This window comes from Lynx canadensis, chromosome A3, assembly GCF_007474595.2.
Source record: "Lynx canadensis isolate LIC74 chromosome A3, mLynCan4.pri.v2, whole genome shotgun sequence".
In the NCBI taxonomy this organism is placed as follows: domain Eukaryota; kingdom Metazoa; phylum Chordata; class Mammalia; order Carnivora; family Felidae; genus Lynx; species Lynx canadensis.
The window spans coordinates 118930240-118947357 of NC_044305.1; the positions used below are offsets into that span (position 1 = coordinate 118930240).

General features: G+C 50.4%; 1 protein-coding gene across 1 annotated transcript in view; it reads left to right on the plus strand.

Annotated features, from left to right (window-relative positions):
* The first annotated feature begins 353 nt into the window (after positions 1 to 353).
* The window catches only part of OTOF (otoferlin), a 93573-nt gene continuing 76808 nt past the window's right edge, over positions 354 to 17118 (plus strand). The window contains exons 1-2 of the mRNA XM_030311478.1: positions 354 to 447; positions 15797 to 15855. Coding sequence (XP_030167338.1) covers positions 369 to 447; positions 15797 to 15855 — 138 coding nt within the window. The 5' untranslated portion in view covers positions 354 to 368. The remainder of the gene's footprint in view (positions 448 to 15796; positions 15856 to 17118) is intronic.

Here is a 17118-nt window from a genome sequence, read left to right on the forward strand (position 1 = left end):
CGGGAAAAGACATCTGAAGCTGGGCAGGGCTTTATCTGGGAGCGGGCGGCTGCTGAATAATGAATTCTGACTCTGAGCCTGCGCTCCCAGGCTGCACGCAGGGTGCACAACGCACACACACACACACACACACACACGCTGGGCTGACAACTTGGAGGGGCGGGGGCTGGCAGGGCTGAGTCTCTGTGATCGCTGGAAGGAGCAGCTCGCTGGCTCTGGCTCGGTTGCCTTGGTCTCTGTGGGCAGCATCAGAGGGGGCGCAGGAGGAGGCGGCGAGGGAGGGAGGGAGGCGTGTGAGCCGAGCTGCACCAGGCTCTCTCCTTCTCCAGCTGCTCCCGCCTGGCAGCGTCCAGGCTCTACACACCAGCATGGCCCTGTTTGTCCACCTCAAGACGGTTTCGGAGCTTCGGGGCAGGGGCGACCGGATCGCCAAAGTGACTTTCCGAGGTAGGGAACCCCTGGTCTGAGAGGGTCCCCGGCTCTGCGCTGATGGGGATGAGGCAGGGCAGGGAAGATGGGTGGGAAAAGAACTCCTAGGAGGGTTGGGGTGATGAGGCTTTTCATGGGCAGCTGTCTGCTCCCGGCCCGGCTGGCCGTTGTGATTTCCTGAAAATCAGGGTGCCCTGTGTTTCCATGTCTGCATCTGTGTGTCCCTCGCTGCACTTGCCAATGTGGAATGTGCCTGGCGGGGCGCAGGGTCCTCTGCCTGCGGGGGTGTCCTGGGGAGGTGGAAGTAAGGACCCCGTCTCCAAGCTCCGGGGGATCCTGCGAGCCCCACCGGCTTCCCCCGTCAGTTCTCTTCTTATCCTCCTCCTTTCTCGTGCATCCAGCAACCGTTTACTGTGATCTGTGTGCCAAGGCCGGGGGCTGAGCATGACCCAGGCCCTGCCCTTGAGGAGCCCACGTCCAGTGGGACAGAAGAACCAGGGGGCGGACAAGTAGGACAGGTGTGTGATACGATGAGGATGGGGACAAGTACAACACGCGAGCCACAGAAGCAGTGCCCCAACCCAGGCTGGGGCAGGATGGTCCAGGAAGGCTTCCTGGAAGAGGTAGCCCCTTGGCTGAAACCCGAGGGACCAGCAGGAGGGAGCAAGGCGAGGGCAAAGCAGGTGCAGGAGACAGGATGCTCATGGCTGGGGGAGGAAGGAACTAGAACATGGAACAGGGGAGAGACCGAGGACCCGTGAGGCTGGAGCCCAGACCGAGCGCAGAAGCTGAGGCGGCAGAGGCCGGCAGAAGCAAGGAGGCGAGGCTGCCTTCACCCTGAGGACGGCGGGCAGCCCCTGAAGGTTTAAGTAGAAAAAGTAAGGCCGGGGTTACCTGTGCCACCCCCCTCTGCTTCCCAGCCCTGGGGCCCGGGGCATCTCTGGTGGCCTTTGGCCAGAGGCCAGAGCCCTGCTCACCAGACACGGCCCTTCCTCCCAGAGAGGGGGTGAGATTGGGGGTGGGACAGGAGCTGAGAGAACCCCACCAGATTAAAGAGCGAAGTGAGCATCGGGGCCCGGGCGGGACGCACATCCACACCTGGGTTAGGAGGGAAAGGGGTGACCAGGGGCAGCAGCCCCGGTGCCCGCATCACCCCTCAGTTGGACTGGCTCCGGCAGGAGGTCCGCGTTGTGCACTCTGCAGCCTGTTGTGCACGGAATCGGGAGGGGGGCAAGGGACCGCAGTGTCCCCGCTGGCAGGTGCGAGAGGAAGGGCCGGCAGGCTGCCTGTTGCTTCCCACACCAGCCCAAGGACGGCTTTGTCTGCAGCACCCTGGATCTCTGTGTGCCACCTGCTGGCTTTAGAAAAAGCAAGTGTGTCCTTTCATCGGTGAAACGTGTCCCTGTGTTCCACAGACGGCACAGTATTTGGCTGTTTCACTACGGATGGCTATGCTGTCGGGGCCCCGTCAGGACAGTCCCTGGCTGCGCAAACCAGTCCCGTTGGCAGGCAGAGAAACCAAGGCCCAGTTGCAGAGAGATCCGCACGGCCTCAGTGGAGGGACTGAGACGTCTCACCCCCGGCCCTGGCTGCTCAATCCTGCAAGCCCCTTTACCTCTTCCTGGTCAGCTGGGGGTGAGCACCCTACCTACCTGATGCCCACCTTTTTCTTTGAGCAGTAGGGCCGGCCCTCCAGCCTCAACTGACCACACAGGAATTTGCCTCTTTACAACCTGTGCCCTCTGGACCGAGTGGAGAGACCCACTTCCACGCTCTGTACCTGCAGCAGGTGGCCAGAGACGGAGCTCTGGGGAAGGAGCTGGGCAGCAGGAATAGGCAGATGACAAGGAGATTTCCAGAAAGAGTCCTTTATAACAACCAGATATTTCTCAGCCATTCGTCTGCTGCAGCCAGCCGTTGACAACCATAGATACTTCAAAAGACCAACACTAACAACAATTCAGAGGAACCGGCCCAATCTAGAATGTTCCACAGCACCTCCTGGCATACGCAACCACTGATGTCCAGGCAAACAGCTGCAGGGGGAAATGAGAAACTGGAGAACAGCCACAGGGAGGTGTTGGACCCGAGTTCCCCTAATCCCTTGAGTGAAGTTCAAAGTTTGGGTGAGGGACCCCTAGAGAGTTGTGTCTATCGGCAGTGACCCTGGTAGACCAGATGACCTGGCTGGAATATAGCTTGACTTTCTGTGCTGTGCCACCCAGGAGCCCTATGGGGCTATGGTGGAGGAAGCTCTAGATACGGAATCAGAAGCCCTGGGTCGTACCTAGGTTCTGCCACTCCCTTCGCCTCTTTGATCCTCAGTTTCCTCATCTTAAAAATGGGCATGTTGATAATATCGAACTCACCAGCTTGCTTCTGTGAAACAACAGGAGTTGGAAGAATTTAAGGAAGGAGCATTCGGATGACTGATAGGTCTGTGAGGCGCCCATTCTAGTGCTGCTTGGGGCAGCTACGGGATCCTGAGTCCTCTCTTCTCCAGCCCGATTTCCTTCTTCTGTTGCCCAGGAGCAGGAGAGAGGGCACATTGTGAGATACAAAGAGGAGAGGAGAGCCCTTCTGAGGGCTTCCCGACCTGTGCCAGGAGCAAGCAAACTGGGCGTGGCCTCTGCTCCATAGGGACCCCCTGGCTAAGATGATCCAGGCCCGGAGCAGACTGCCCCTGAGACCCTTGTTCCCATGTGGGCTGGGCAAGCACCAGCTGTGTCCCTGGCCATCCCTCTGTCCCTGCCACTGGGTCAGCTGGCCATCCCACCCTCAAGCTCACACAGTGCTCACCACCCAGCCCTGTCTCGAGCTCTTAGGTTTTACTACCCCAACGGCGGCTCCTAACATGATCCTGCCCTTACTCATTAATTCACTGGCCGTCCTGATATCTGTGGACAAGCCTAGGACCCCGGAGGTGAAGACACAGCCCCTGCCTGCCAGAGTTACAGTCCATTGGGTCAGACAGAAGACACCAGAAGGCTTGGCCCCCGGTCCCAGTGGTGCACGCAGACCCCAGAGTCCCAGAGCCTTGGCCTCCCATGAACAAGATGAGACAATGGTCCTAATTTAACTCAGAGGACTGCAGCCAGAATCAGGAGTGTCTAGAAAGGAGCCATCTTGATGGCAGGTGGCTACTCAAAGAGAAACAGTATTCACCTGGGGTTTGTCCTTTTTCAACTGCTAAAATAGTTCTTGGCACCCATCAGAACCAGGGGACACAGGATGGGAGGGTCTCTACATCCCTCTAGTCCAACCTTGTGCCCAGTACTCAGCCCATCCAAACCTGGGGAAATGGTGACAGACTGCCTGGGACAAGTCCCTGAGCTTTCTGGCCAAGACACCGGGTTTGGGGATTGGATGTGTGAGATGGGTGCTGTCTGGGGGCTGGGTCTGATCTCCACTTAATTCGCCAGAACTGGTGATAAAGGTCTGCTTTCTCAAGGCTTCCCCCTCGGCCCAGAGACTTCTCTCTCCTCCCCCCCCCCCCCCCCCCCCCCACTGTATTCCTGTAACTCTGAATTTCCTGCGATTCCCCAAAGATACAAGCCCAGTATATCTCCAGACCTTGAGACATTCATTTCTTTTGCCCGGAATGGCTCCCGCCCTCCCTCTTGAAGACTCCCATTAATTCTATCCACCCTTCAAGACCCAGCTCACATGTCACCTCTTCTGTGAAGCCTTCCCCCTCCCTTGTGGTACTGTGTGCATACGCCTGCCACAGCTCAACTAGGGCACTTGGTATTCTAGAAACTGCCCCAGTTCTGTATGCTGCACCTTTGTCTGAGCACCTTTAAGACAGGGGTCCCACCTGAGCTAGCCTAACTGAGCCCCATGCTAAGACCCCACTGGGTCCCACCATCCAAATGAGTATGAAACAGCCCCTGTCTTTGAGTCTTCGCTCACTAGCGGGTTGTCAATCTTCCACGGTGGCACTGCCATTCTTGGGTTCAATGTCCCCAAATGTGAGCCCCCCCACCCCCACCCCAGCTTTCTATCCGAGGGGGATCAGGGACTGGAAGAGGCCTCGGAAGCTACGAACCAAGAACCCTCCATTGACGTCCCAGGCCAGAGGGGCTTTGGGGACCCCAGAGGGAGGCTGACCTCATTCTCTAGCAAACACTGGGGAGTCCGGCTCCAAGCCCACGGGTCAGATGTCAAAGGGCCGCACGTGGCCCCCGCCCCTCACAGACCGTGCTCTCTCTAAACACTGCTGCCTACAACACATGGTACAGGGTGGGGCTTAAAAGGCAAACCAGGGTCTCCTTGTTGGATAGAGGAGCAGAGGCATGTGCGGACATAATGGGGAAATGTTGTCCTCAGGAGGACCAAGGCGCTCCTCGCTGTGGGACAGGAAGTACAGCCTGTTCAGGGGATAGCAGCTTACTTGGAGCACATCCGGAGATACAGAAGGAAGCTTGAGGGAGGGTCCTGGCTAGAGGCAAAGACTTTCTGGGGGAGGGACTGACCAGAGGCCAGAGGAAGGAAATCCCAGTTAAGTGCACTGACTGGGAAGCCACAGGTTCGGCTGGAGGAGAGGCTGCAGGAAAGTGGACGGGGAGGGAGATAAATCAGGATCCTTGGGGCCAGGTGAGTGACAGCGTGCTGGGAGGGGGTGGGGCCCCTGCCTAGGCACTGGGGACAAGGTGGCCTGGCTGTAGGGACCACCTGGACTCCAAATTAGATTTTTCCCCATTAAAATGGAGGAGGTCTCCCTCTTGAGAATAAATACGACTTCTCTCTGGAGACTTCTCTGCTATCCCTGGTGAAGGAGGCAGGGTCCCTCAGTGCCCCCAGTCCTAGGAGCCACTCCCAGGATGCCTGGGCCTATATGTGCACTCTGGCCCAGCCCCGTGCCTCCTCTCTGGGAGGCTGTGGGATAGGTGTTTCCCCCCACGAGGGGGTGGGCATTGCCCCCGCTGAAGGGGACAATTGGAGGGGACATTCAGGACGGCCTCTGCGGTCCACGGCTGGCTGTGGACCCAGCTCGTGCTTTTGCTATGCCTCCCACATCCTCCATTGTACCCAGCACACACAGGCCCCTCACCACCTGGGGGTGGGGACAGATCTCCTCTGTCTAAATTCCAGGTGGCAAATGTCCTCCCCCTCCCACCCAGAGCAAGCCAATGTAGGCAGAGGGCACTGAACATTCCCCAGGCTTCTCCCGCTTTGATGAGTGTGTTTTCGTGATATGGAAATGACCATTAAATTGTCTTCTGCTACAAAGGCCCTCAGCAAAAATGCTGCTGGAAATGCGCTCAAGAATCGATCTGCAAATAATTCCCCTGAACTGTACGTCTTCCTTGGCTCTCTGATCCACCCTTACTCATAACATAAATGCTACATCTCTCCCACCGATTCCCGTGGCTGTGTTCGATCCCTTTTTTATTAACTTTTTATAATGGAAAGTCTCAAATATATGCAAAAGCTGGGAAAGTAGCGCCTTGGCCCCCAAGCTCTCCCCTCGCAGTCTTAACAACCATCAACTCCTGGCCAATCCGGTCCTGTCTGTTCTCTTTCCCACTCCCACACCCCACATTATTTGGAAGCAAAGACCAAACACCATACCGTTTCATCTGTAAATATTCAGTACGTAGTTAGAAAAGACAGACTCGATCTATTTTAACCCACAGATTACATCTTTCCTAAAAAGGAATAATTTCTTAACATTATCAAATTTCTAATTGTCTCATCGGTGTCATAATTTTTTCCAGTTCATTAACAGCTACTTTTTTTTTAAAGTTGATTTATTTTGAGAGAGAGAGAGAGGGGGCATAGAGAGAGACTGAGAGAGAGAACCCCAAGCAGGCTCCTCACTGTCAGTGCAGAGCCGGACACGTGGCTCAGGGCTCGAACTCTCGGAACCGTGAGATCGTGTCCTGAGCCGAAATCAAGAGTCGGACGCTCAACTGACTGAGCCACCCAGGCATCCCTGAAAGCTATATTCTAACTTGTTTGGTAAATCAAGTATTTTGTCATTCGTTCACTCATTCTGTCATTCATCCAGAGGATCATATTGGGTGAGGGCCAGCTATGTGCCAAGTGTGATTCTAGACAGTGGGGTGATGGCAATCAATTAGAAAGACGTGGTCCCCGCCCTCCAGGCAAAGACAAGTCATGGCACAGGTCACCATGAGCAGCATGATGAGTATTCTGGAAAGGGAGGTACAGGTGCAAGGCAGCATGAGGCAAGGGAAGCCTACTCAGACCAGGAGTTCCAGACAAAACCTACAAAGGACCCCGTTCCGGGCAGAAGGGCTAATATCAGTCCAGATGTGATGGTGTGGATCCTTGTCGAGGGTTGAGGGAGCTGGAAGTGTTTGCTGGGGATGGGGTGGGAGTGGCGCGGTAGGGGAGGCTGGGGGCAAACACAGTCTTCAGTATCACACTGTGCAGTTGAAACTTCCGCTTTGTAAGTGAATGGGAGTCGATGATGCTTTTAGCAGGAGAACGGGATGGGGACATCTGGTTTTGGAAAGGACATTCCGGATGCCGGGACCCAGGCCGGAGCCTCAGGGAGGAACCTGGGGCAGTGGTACAGATGGTGGGTGGTGCAGGAGGCCGTGGGTCTGGAGAGAAGCCATGACATTGGTTCGGAGAAGGGGTAGTGAGTTGGTAGTGAGCAAGAGGGCAGGACGAGGGTGGCTCTGGATTCCGCACTTGGGTACCTGGATGAACAGTGAGGCCACCGATGGAGCAGGGTAGCATGGAAGGAAGAGCGGGTTTGGGGGCAGGGGGCACAGAGAGGAATAGACTTGCCTGTCAGCCATTCTAGTGAAAATGCCCTCCAGGAAGCCAGAAATCCGATTTAGTACAGTGAGTGCCCAGAAGGCGGGTGGAGCCCAATGGTGTGGGAACCCAGGGGGTACGTTGAAGGTCAAGAGAGGGTGAAATATGCTTGAGTCCTTACAGGGCTGCTTTGGGGTCAAGTGAAAAAGGTGATAAACACAAAAGGCTCTACACACTGTAGGGTTTATGCAAATACAAGGATTCTGCTCTCCGTCCCGGGCTGTCCGAATGCTTCTCACACTGCCAGTTCCAGGAGGGTCTCCTGAGACGGAGAGTGTCATGTGATCATTTTTTACCTTCAGCCCTTGTCTACTTCCTGCCTGGACTGATCCACTCCGGAGATACTGGCTCAGCTGTCTTTGTTTCTACTTTTTATTTTTTTTCCCCCCAAAGCAGAAGGGCTCATTGGCTTAGTTGGGAATCAATTTCCACTCGCTCGCTTTACTTTTTTTTAAGCCAAGGTTTAAGATAAAATTGTGACTGTAGCTTTAACAATATTTCTACCCCGTTTAAGAATGTGAAAAGTCACTCTCCCACTGGGCTTTATTGTATGCCCACTGCCTGGCACAGAGCAGGTACTCTGTGCAGTTTGTGGATCACTAGGACCACAAACTCCTCTAATCTGGCACGGTAATGGGGGAACCTAAGACCTGGCAGTTGCTGAGTGCATGGCTGGCACTGTTCTAGGCTTGAAGGAAAACACCACCCTCTCTTTGCCTCCGTGCCTGGGTCTGAATAATAAGAACTGGGGCCATCAGTTAGTTACACGGCAAAGTGAGAGTTCGAGTGAGCACCTACAAGGAAGTATAGGCTTAAGCTGGGCCAGAGAAATGGGGTTTATTATCCCTGACCTGTTCCTGCCTCTCTGATGAATCTCTGACACAAGGCTGAGTTTCTGCTGTGTGTACCTGGGTGTTGATAGGATGGGGCAGGGGGAAATACACGAGTGAAGGTGGAAATTATATTTGAATAAGATTCGTGGAAAGTAAAGCGTTGGAAGTAGCTGGAGCCTCCATCTGGCTGAGAAATGGGAGAAAGAGAAGAGACAACTTTCCCTGCCGGAAACCCAGGGACTGCATAACCCAAATCTGGCTCGCCGAGTTGCTGGCGATTTTAAGAGAGCACATTATTTACGGAACACAGTTGAGAGGAAAGTGTTATTACAGGAGATAATTACAAACAACCAGACAAGATCATTAGGGATATAGAACATTGGACAACACCATCAACCGCCTTGACCTAATTGGTGTTTCTAGGACATTTCGCCCCAAACTGACAGACACACATTCTTCTCAAATGCACATGGAACATTCATCAAGATAGACCATATGCTGGGTGATTAAATAAGTCTCAATATATCTCAAAAGACTGACATCCCACAAAGCATGTTCTCTGACCCTAATGGGATTCACTTAGAAATGAATAACGATAAGAGATGTTAAAATCTCCAAATAATTGAAAATTAAACAATACCCTTCTAAATAACCTATGGTCAAAGAAGTAAACCAAAGAGAAATTATAAGATATTTCCAGCTGAGTGATAAAGAAGATACAACATGTCAACATGTATAGTCTTAAATACCTATGGCAGAAAAGAAAAAAGTCCAACATCAATGATCTAGGTTTCTGCCTTAAGAAGCTGCTAAAAGAAGATCAAATTAAACCCAAGGCTTAAAAACATCATGATAATTGAAATCAGCCAGACACAAAAGACCACATATCAAACGAATCCATTTAGTGTACTTGAAATACCCTGAATAGACAAACCCATAACGACAGAAAGTAAGTGAGTTGTTGCCAGGGACTGGGGCTAGAGAATGGGGAAGGACGGCTAATGAGTGTGGGCTTTCTTTTGGGGAGCACGACATTCTGGAATTAGATCGTGGTAAATGTTGTACAACTTTGTAAATGTACCCAAATCACTGAATTGTACACTCGAAGTGGGTGAATTGTATGGTTTGCGAATTAGATTTCAATAAATAGAAATAAATACAACCTAAAAAAATATTAAATCCAAGAGAATTTAAAAAAGGAAACGAAAAAGCCAACAAAGCTGAAAGTTGACTCTTTGAAAACAAATAGGTAAATTGTAGCAAGAATGATCAAGAAAAAAAAACCAAGAAAACACAAATTACCAATATTAGGAATGAAAAAAGGGATATCATTTTATTAAAAAGAAAATAGAAAAATACCACGAATAACTATCTCAATAAGTGTCTACAACTCAGATGAAATGGACAAATCCCTTGAAAAAAACACTTGCCAAACTGACACATAGTTCAAGATCTATTAAAGACATGAAATTGAAAATAAAAATGATGGTGATTGTGATGGTACACCGCTTTCCCATAAAGAATGCTTTAGGTCTAGATAGAATTCACTGGTGAATTCTAGAAAATATTTAAGGAAGAAATAATACTAATCTTACACAAACTTCTCGATAATAGAGAAGGAAGAACACTTTGTAACTCATTTTATGATACCAAACCCTGATAAAGACCTTATACAAAAAGAATATTAGAGCCCAATGTCCCTCATGAACAAGGATGTAAAATCCTTAACAAAATATTAGTCAATTGAGTAGCCATCCACGAAAGGGATGACACATCATGACAAGTGAGTTTTATCCCAGGGATACAAGGTTAGTTTAAAATGAGAAAGTTAATCAGTTTCTGGGTGTCCTCAGTCGGTTGAGTGTCCGACTTCAGGTCAGGTCATGATCTTGCGATTTGTGAGTTTAAGCCCCGCGTCAGGCTCTGTGCTGACAGCTCACAGTCTAGAATCTGCTTCAGATTCTGTGTCTCCCTCTCTCTCTGCCCCTTTGCCGCTCATGCTTGCTCGCTCTCTCTCTCTCTCCCTCAAAAATAAATCAACATTAGAAAAACAAAATTAGAAAGCTAATCAACGTATTCACCATATTAACACAATACAAGAGAAAAACCACCAACAGATACAGAAAAGCTTTTGACAAAATCCAACATTTATTCATGATAAAAACGCTCAGCAAACTAGGAGTAAGGGGGAACTTCCTCAATCTATTTTTTTTTAATTTTTTTTAACATTTATTTATTTTTGACACAGAGAGAGACAGAGCATGAATGGGGGAGGATCAGAGAGAGGGAGACACAGAATCTGAAACAGGCTCCAGGCTCTGAGCTGTCAGCACAGAGCCCGACGCGGGGCTCGAACTCACAGACCGCGAGATCGTGACCTGGCTGAAGTCGGACGCTTAACCGACTGAGCCACCCAGGCACCCTGGAATTTCCTCAATGTAATAAAGGGTAACTACAAAAAACATCCAGCTAGCTAGAGGTGCCTGGGTGGCTCAGTTGGTTAAGCATCTGACTCTTGGTTTCAACTCAGGTTCCATGATGACAGCATGGAGACTGCTTGGGATTCTCTGTCCCTCCCCTGCTTTTGCTCTTTCTCTCTCTCTCTCTGTCTCTCAAAATAAATAAATAAACTTTAAAAAATCCAGCTCATATCCTACTTAATCCTGAAACGTTGAACATTAAGATCACTAGCAAGGCAAGAATACTCACACACAGACTATGACCCCGTAATAAAAATAAATGAATTACTGATACATCAACAACACGGATGAGTCACAAAAATATTACATTGACTGAAAGAAGCCAGACACAAAAAAGTACATTCTGTATAAGTCCATTTGTATAAAGTTTAAAACAGGCAAAACTAACCTTTGGTGATAGAAGTCAGAGCAGTGGGTGCTTATGGAGGGTAGAGACTGATTGGAAAATGGGGTGAGAGAACATCTTGAGGAAATGGCGATGTTCTATATCCTGATTGTATGGTGATTACACAGATGTATTCAGTTATTGAAACTCACCGAGTTGTGCACTTAAGATCTGTGAATGTAAGTTGTACCTCGTTAAAAAAAAAAAAGAAGCTAATCATAACTAAAATATCTAAAACTTGAAAAATATTACGTAGCTTGGGAAGAAAATTGTTTCTGATTATAGACGACTAAAAAAAGCTACACAATGTGATTCACAGTAGAAAAGACCATTTTTATACTTAAGACATAACTTAAATGTCAAAAGGAAAAACAGGACCCTTGAATGGAATAATAGCCATTTTTTATTGGGTGATGAACTATGTACCAGGAGTGCACGCACTATCTTTTGCTCCAATTTAGGGATGAGGAAACTAACGAAGAGAGGCTAACTTCTTCAAGGGCGCATGGCTAGCAAGGGGTAGAGCTGGGGTTTGAACTCAGAATGTCTCCCCGAAGAGCCTTACCACTATCCTGTGACCCCCTGTGCTTGTAAGGGACTTGACGCTTTACTGAGCTTCAGTTTCCAGTCCCAGGATGCAGGCTGGTCCAGGACAGTTGTCCCCAGTTTATAGATGATAACTCTAAGACTCCGTGGGGTGGAACCGCCAGCTCCAGGCATGGGTACAGGCCATGATGTCCCTGAAGCTTGTCCTCAGGACATTCTCCTTCCCCTTTAGATGGTCCACCATCCCACCCCGAGGTGGGGTGACGCTTTTCATTTTCCCCTTCGCCGTCAGAACTCGCCTGTCCTGTGTCCTGCTCCTTCAGGGCTCCGTTCTCCGCTCACACTGTCCTCTCTGCCTGGACGTCCCTCTCTCTCTCCCGTCTCCCCAGAGTCAAGGCCCAATGTCTTCCTTGATCTGCTAAGCTGAGCTCTTTGCTCCTTTTCCTGTAGGCTCACTTTATTCATACTTTGTGCACGCCAGTGATGACATTTTGTCTTGTATAGTAGCCTTTTACGCGTCTGACCCGTCCGCCTCCCGGATTGTAATAAGCTTCTTCAGTCAGCGTCCCAATACGAAATATCTTTGTAGATCCCCACCCTTTCCTCCAGGGCCGAATGGCCTCACTGACACAACAGGAGAAGACCCCCTGGCACGTGGGAGTGACTGAATGCCACCCCAGCTAACAACCCAGTCCCTATATACATGCCTTTTCTCAAGGTCTGCCTCTAGCAAGGTCAACTGTCTGGAAGAGGGAGCTGTTCAGTGCCAATGAGGCATTTGTATCCGTAAGTGGCATCACGTGAAAGCCTAGCAGAGCACTCCATCCTGCAAATGAGACAAGAATTGAGCTCACCTTCATCTCGGGGAAGTGCAGGAGGGATATCTTCCAAGGCAAATGACATACCAGATACTTTTATTAAGCTTTGGACTCTTGAGTCCCTCCATCTGGGTGTATCCGATGCCATGGCACTTATTATAGTCGTGAACACAGAGTCAACCACTCAACCTTCATTTATTGACTCAGAGAGGAGTTTTTTCCAAACCAAACAGCTCCGCTATCCCAGGAGCAGCTGCCTCCAAAGGAAGGGAGGGTGGTCTTCAATTTTCCCCACCTAATCTCCTGCTCTCTCTATCCGCAAAGCCTCCTTGCTGCAAGGAACAGGCTATTTTCTTTCTCCCAAGCCTCATTCTCAATCTTCTCTGTGGCAAGAAAGGGGATTGGATATTGGGATTTTAAATGGTTTTGTCTCAAAGCCATTTAAAATGGAGCCGAAATGTCAACCGGATTGGTGTTGGAGTAGATGGTTAAGTGGAAAGGAGCTTGAAAGGAGAGACAGGGTTAGTAATCCCCACTGATAACTTGGAAGGGGCGACAAGAGGTCCCTGGCTCTGTCTTAATGAATGCAAAGGACCCCAGGAATGATCCCTGCCACCGTTTGTACAGATCCTCCTAAAAGATGGCGTTTCAAAAATGCTTAAGGGCACTCTGTTCCTGTACAATTGATTCGGTTGTCTTAGCAAACATTTTTTTTTTTTTAATATCTAGAGGTAGAATTTAGCTCATCCTGTTTGACAATATTCACTACATTTAAATCCCCAGAGCCGGAAGCAATGAGGTTTTCCTGCATTTTGAAACAGAGCCCTGATGTATAAATTCTGCAGTGGCTAATGTCACCGTGTTTTACGTCGTCTCTAACAAGGCTGTAGGAAATACGCAAGCAGGGATGGGTTTGAGCCTCCGTGGCTTCATGCACATGTTGGACTGTCCCTCCCTGCCTCTGCTCCGGCTGGGCTGCTTGGTTTTCACTCCGGGAAACCCTTGAATACCGCCAGGTACAGGCTCATTACGATCTTCTAGGATGAAGAGGCCTTTGATTATTCAGAGAGGCGGGTCCTTGGGGGAGCCCCAGTGCACACATACGCTCACCCGATTCTCCGTTTATATTGGATGTTTCCTGTGGGGAAAATTACAAGAAGCTCAGGCACCATCTCTCAGGTTTCCCTGTCCTCTCCCGGCTGCCTTGGGGTTCGTTGTTAAGATTTTTCTTTTTGGTTTTTTGTTTTGTTTTGTCCCTAGCTAGTGCTAAAGAGTCTTTATTCCCATCTGTCTACTTCACATCTATTTTCTGTAGCTTCTGCTTTATAGCTTCTTCCTCATTATCTGAGATGCAACCCTTCCCCAATATGCCCGTCTTCTAAATACACACACACACACACACACACACACACACACACACATTCTTCCTCAGACCATGCACCTGCCTCTGACATCACACCCCCAGCCTCCCTCTTGTCAGGGAGTAGCTACAGACTGGCTCCTAAAAACCAGGCAGGCCCTGGAGATCTCTGTACCAACCCTCTTATCCTGGAAGTGAGGCAGCCAAGGCCAGGGGAGAGAAGTGGTTCCCAGGGCTTGAGCCCCAGCACAGTGCAGGGTCAGAGGGGGCTCACTCCAGTACCCCGTGGCCTGGTGCTGGCCATGCTGGGTCACTGCATGCACCTCCTCTCCATTGCCAAGTCCTCTCCTGATTCCCCAGCTTGCCCTTCAGAACCAGAACTAGGCCTCAGAGTGGGGGGCTGAATTCAACCTTGAGACAGCCCTTCAATGACACGGATCACTGATTTAGGTTGGCGGGGATTTAAAAGCATTTTTTGCGGGGGGGGGGGGGCACCTGGGTGGCTCAGTCCGCCAAGCATCCGACTTCGGCTCAGGTCATGATCTCGCAGTGCGTGAGTTCGAGCCCCGCGTCGGGCTCTGGGCTGACAGCTCAGAGCCTGGAGCCTGCTTCGGATTCTGTGTCTCCCTCTCTTTCTGTTCCTCCCCCACTCACACTCTGGCTCTCTCTCTCTCTCTCTCTCTCTCTCAAAAATAAGGATTAAAAAACATTTTTTTAAGAAAATAAAAGCATCTTTCTTTCAGTTTCAAAAGTAAAGCACAGTCATGGAAAAAAAATTCGAACTTAAGCGTGTATGGTGAAAGGTCAAAGTATGCTGCTTTCAATCTCTTCTTCCCCCTGCTAGCCCGAGGGGACCATTTCTAATGGTTTGAGATCTCTGCGTATTCACAGATAAAATACCTTGGTTTGGGTCTTTGGGGGTGCGGGAGTTGTATACAGGATCCTGTTATTACACCTGCTACCTTTTCTTCCCCCCGCTGGTGTGCAATTGACAGACGATAATCATTTCTTTCTAATACCCCTATCTCTGGGTTTCTCCTCAGAAATTACACATCCTTCCCACATGCTCCACCCCACACACACCAAAAACCAACCCTCCCCCCCAAAAAAACCAATATGTAGCCTCCCTGCTTGTACCACTCTCTAGCTCACACAAAATCGTGCCTTGCGGTAGGAGTTCTGTGGCATTGAACCGGCAGCCTCTTTCAGCTCCTACTAGACCATCTGTGCATTTCATCCACCCCTTTATCCTGACTTTCCAGGGGGTAGCCTGGTACATCGTAGACTCCAGTGAACGTTTCTCAGAGCAAACCGAGCTGGCCCATGCACCGCACACATTCGCCCTCCCCAGGCCCCCCAACCTGCCCTCCTTCTCTCCCGGTTCCGGTTCTTCCGGAAACAGGGCCGGTTCTGACTGGATGGGCCAGAAGGGCGGGCAGCTTTGCTTCTGCCCTGGCAGGTGGCTTATGGATGTGGGGTGCCGGAGTCTGGGAAAATGCGGGTCCACATCACGCTCGCTAGTACCCCGGGCCGGTGGGGAAAGGAGGGGGCGGCACGGCAGAGAAAGCCCCAGAGGCTTTCCGGTCCAAGGCCCACGGGACCATGAATGAGAGAGCCGGGGAAGGTGAAGGCCCTTGGCTTTGGGGGGAAGAAGGTGTGGGATGTGGCTGGTTGTGGCGGGGCCTGGCTTGCGCAGCAGCTCCCGGGCCTGGCTGCGGACACGGTCGCAGAGGCGGCTGCCGGCCGGCAGGGCGCCCACGGCCCCGGGGACCAGGCTTCTGCTCAGGACAGCCGCAGGCCAGAGAGAGCCAGCGGAGCCAAGGGGACAGCAAAGGGCCAAGAAAGCCACCGGGAGAGCGGCAAGATGGAGAAAAGAGTCCCGGGTCCCTTCTCATGTCTACCTCTGACTAGCCCGGGGCCTTTTTTACTTTAGTGTTGCCACTTGTAAAATGGAGCTGATGGCAGTTAGGCCTGTGTCGCGGGGCTCCCGAGGCGGTCAGGGGAGACAACACGGGAACTTGCCACATCCTGGAGAGTGCAGCACAAGACCTGGGGCCCCTGGTTGGTGCTGTGCGAATCGAAATGCTGCAGTGGTGACTGCCAGGTGGGGAGGTCTCACCCCAAGCTTCTTGTTTTCTTTCCCCACCCAGGGCAGTCCTTCTACTCCCGGGTGCTGGAGAACCGTGAAGATGTGGCTGACTTCGACGAGGTAGGATGCCCTGGGGAGCAACTCAAGCCCCAACCGGGGAGCCCACTGGCCCTGCATTCCCTTCCACCCAGATCCTTCTCAGGGATTTCTGCGGGGAGACACGGTGGGAGAGATTCCCCCAAAAGGTTCTTTTGAACCTCAGGCTTAGAGAGTTGAGTAAATCATGTGCCCCTGCTTATGGTGCATTATCTCAGTGTTCCCACAACCGTGCTCTGGTTTTGATGTATGTTTGCATGTATCGTGGATGTGTCATTCTCTTTTATCCCCATATTCCTTCCCTCCATCTACAACCATAGTAATGTGCTTAACATGCATCTTTTGGTTTCTTGTGTGTTCTGACACAAATTTTTGAGTACGTAATTTTGTTTCCTTAAATGGCATTGTTAAAGTAAATGGCATTGTTAAAGTAAAATGTTACTTAAATAGATTTTACTTTACTTCACTGTGTAAGATTCTTGAGTTCCATCCACATTGCCTCACTAATCTGTTGCTTCTACCTGCTGCTCAGTACTCTATGGGCCCATCCAACACATATTAGGGTGTTCCTCCAGCCTGGTTTGTCTAGGACCCAGGGGGTTCCTGGGACACAGACTCTAAGTGATAAAATGGGGAAAATCCTGGTCCAACTAGGATGAGTTGGTCATCCTGCACATCCTTTGCCTACTTACTCCTCCAGAAAAGAACCTCCAGCTTGCCTCTAACCAACCCCCATCCCCACCATCAGAAATGCAATGACTATTCTTATGCCTTTCCCCTTTGGACTTGTGTGAACATTTCTCTGGAATATACAGCAGGACATGGAATTGCTGGCTCACAGGGGTACACATACCCTTCAGCTTTCCCAGCACTGCCATGATCTACACTTCTACCAGCAGTGCATGAGGATCCCTGATTCCCACATCCTCATCTACACCTAGTGTTATTCAGCTTTCTGATCTTCATCAGTCCAACAGTGGTGCCTCACTGTTGTTTTAATATGACATTTAAAGTTTCCTCTTTTGTAAATTGCCTGTTCATAGCCGTTGCCCTTTTTCTCTGTTGGTATAGTTGTCTTTTCTTTTTCTTATTGATTTGCAGTGGTTCTTTGTATGTCCAAGATATCAACCCCGTGTTGGATTTAGAGACTAAACATTTCTCTCAGCCTGCCATCTCCTAACTTTGCCCCCTCATTGACTAGAAGTCCTTAATCCTGGTGTGTTTTCAAGTTTTGTTGAAGATGTCTTTCCAGTCTTCTAGGTTACATATATATTTCCCTACATTTTC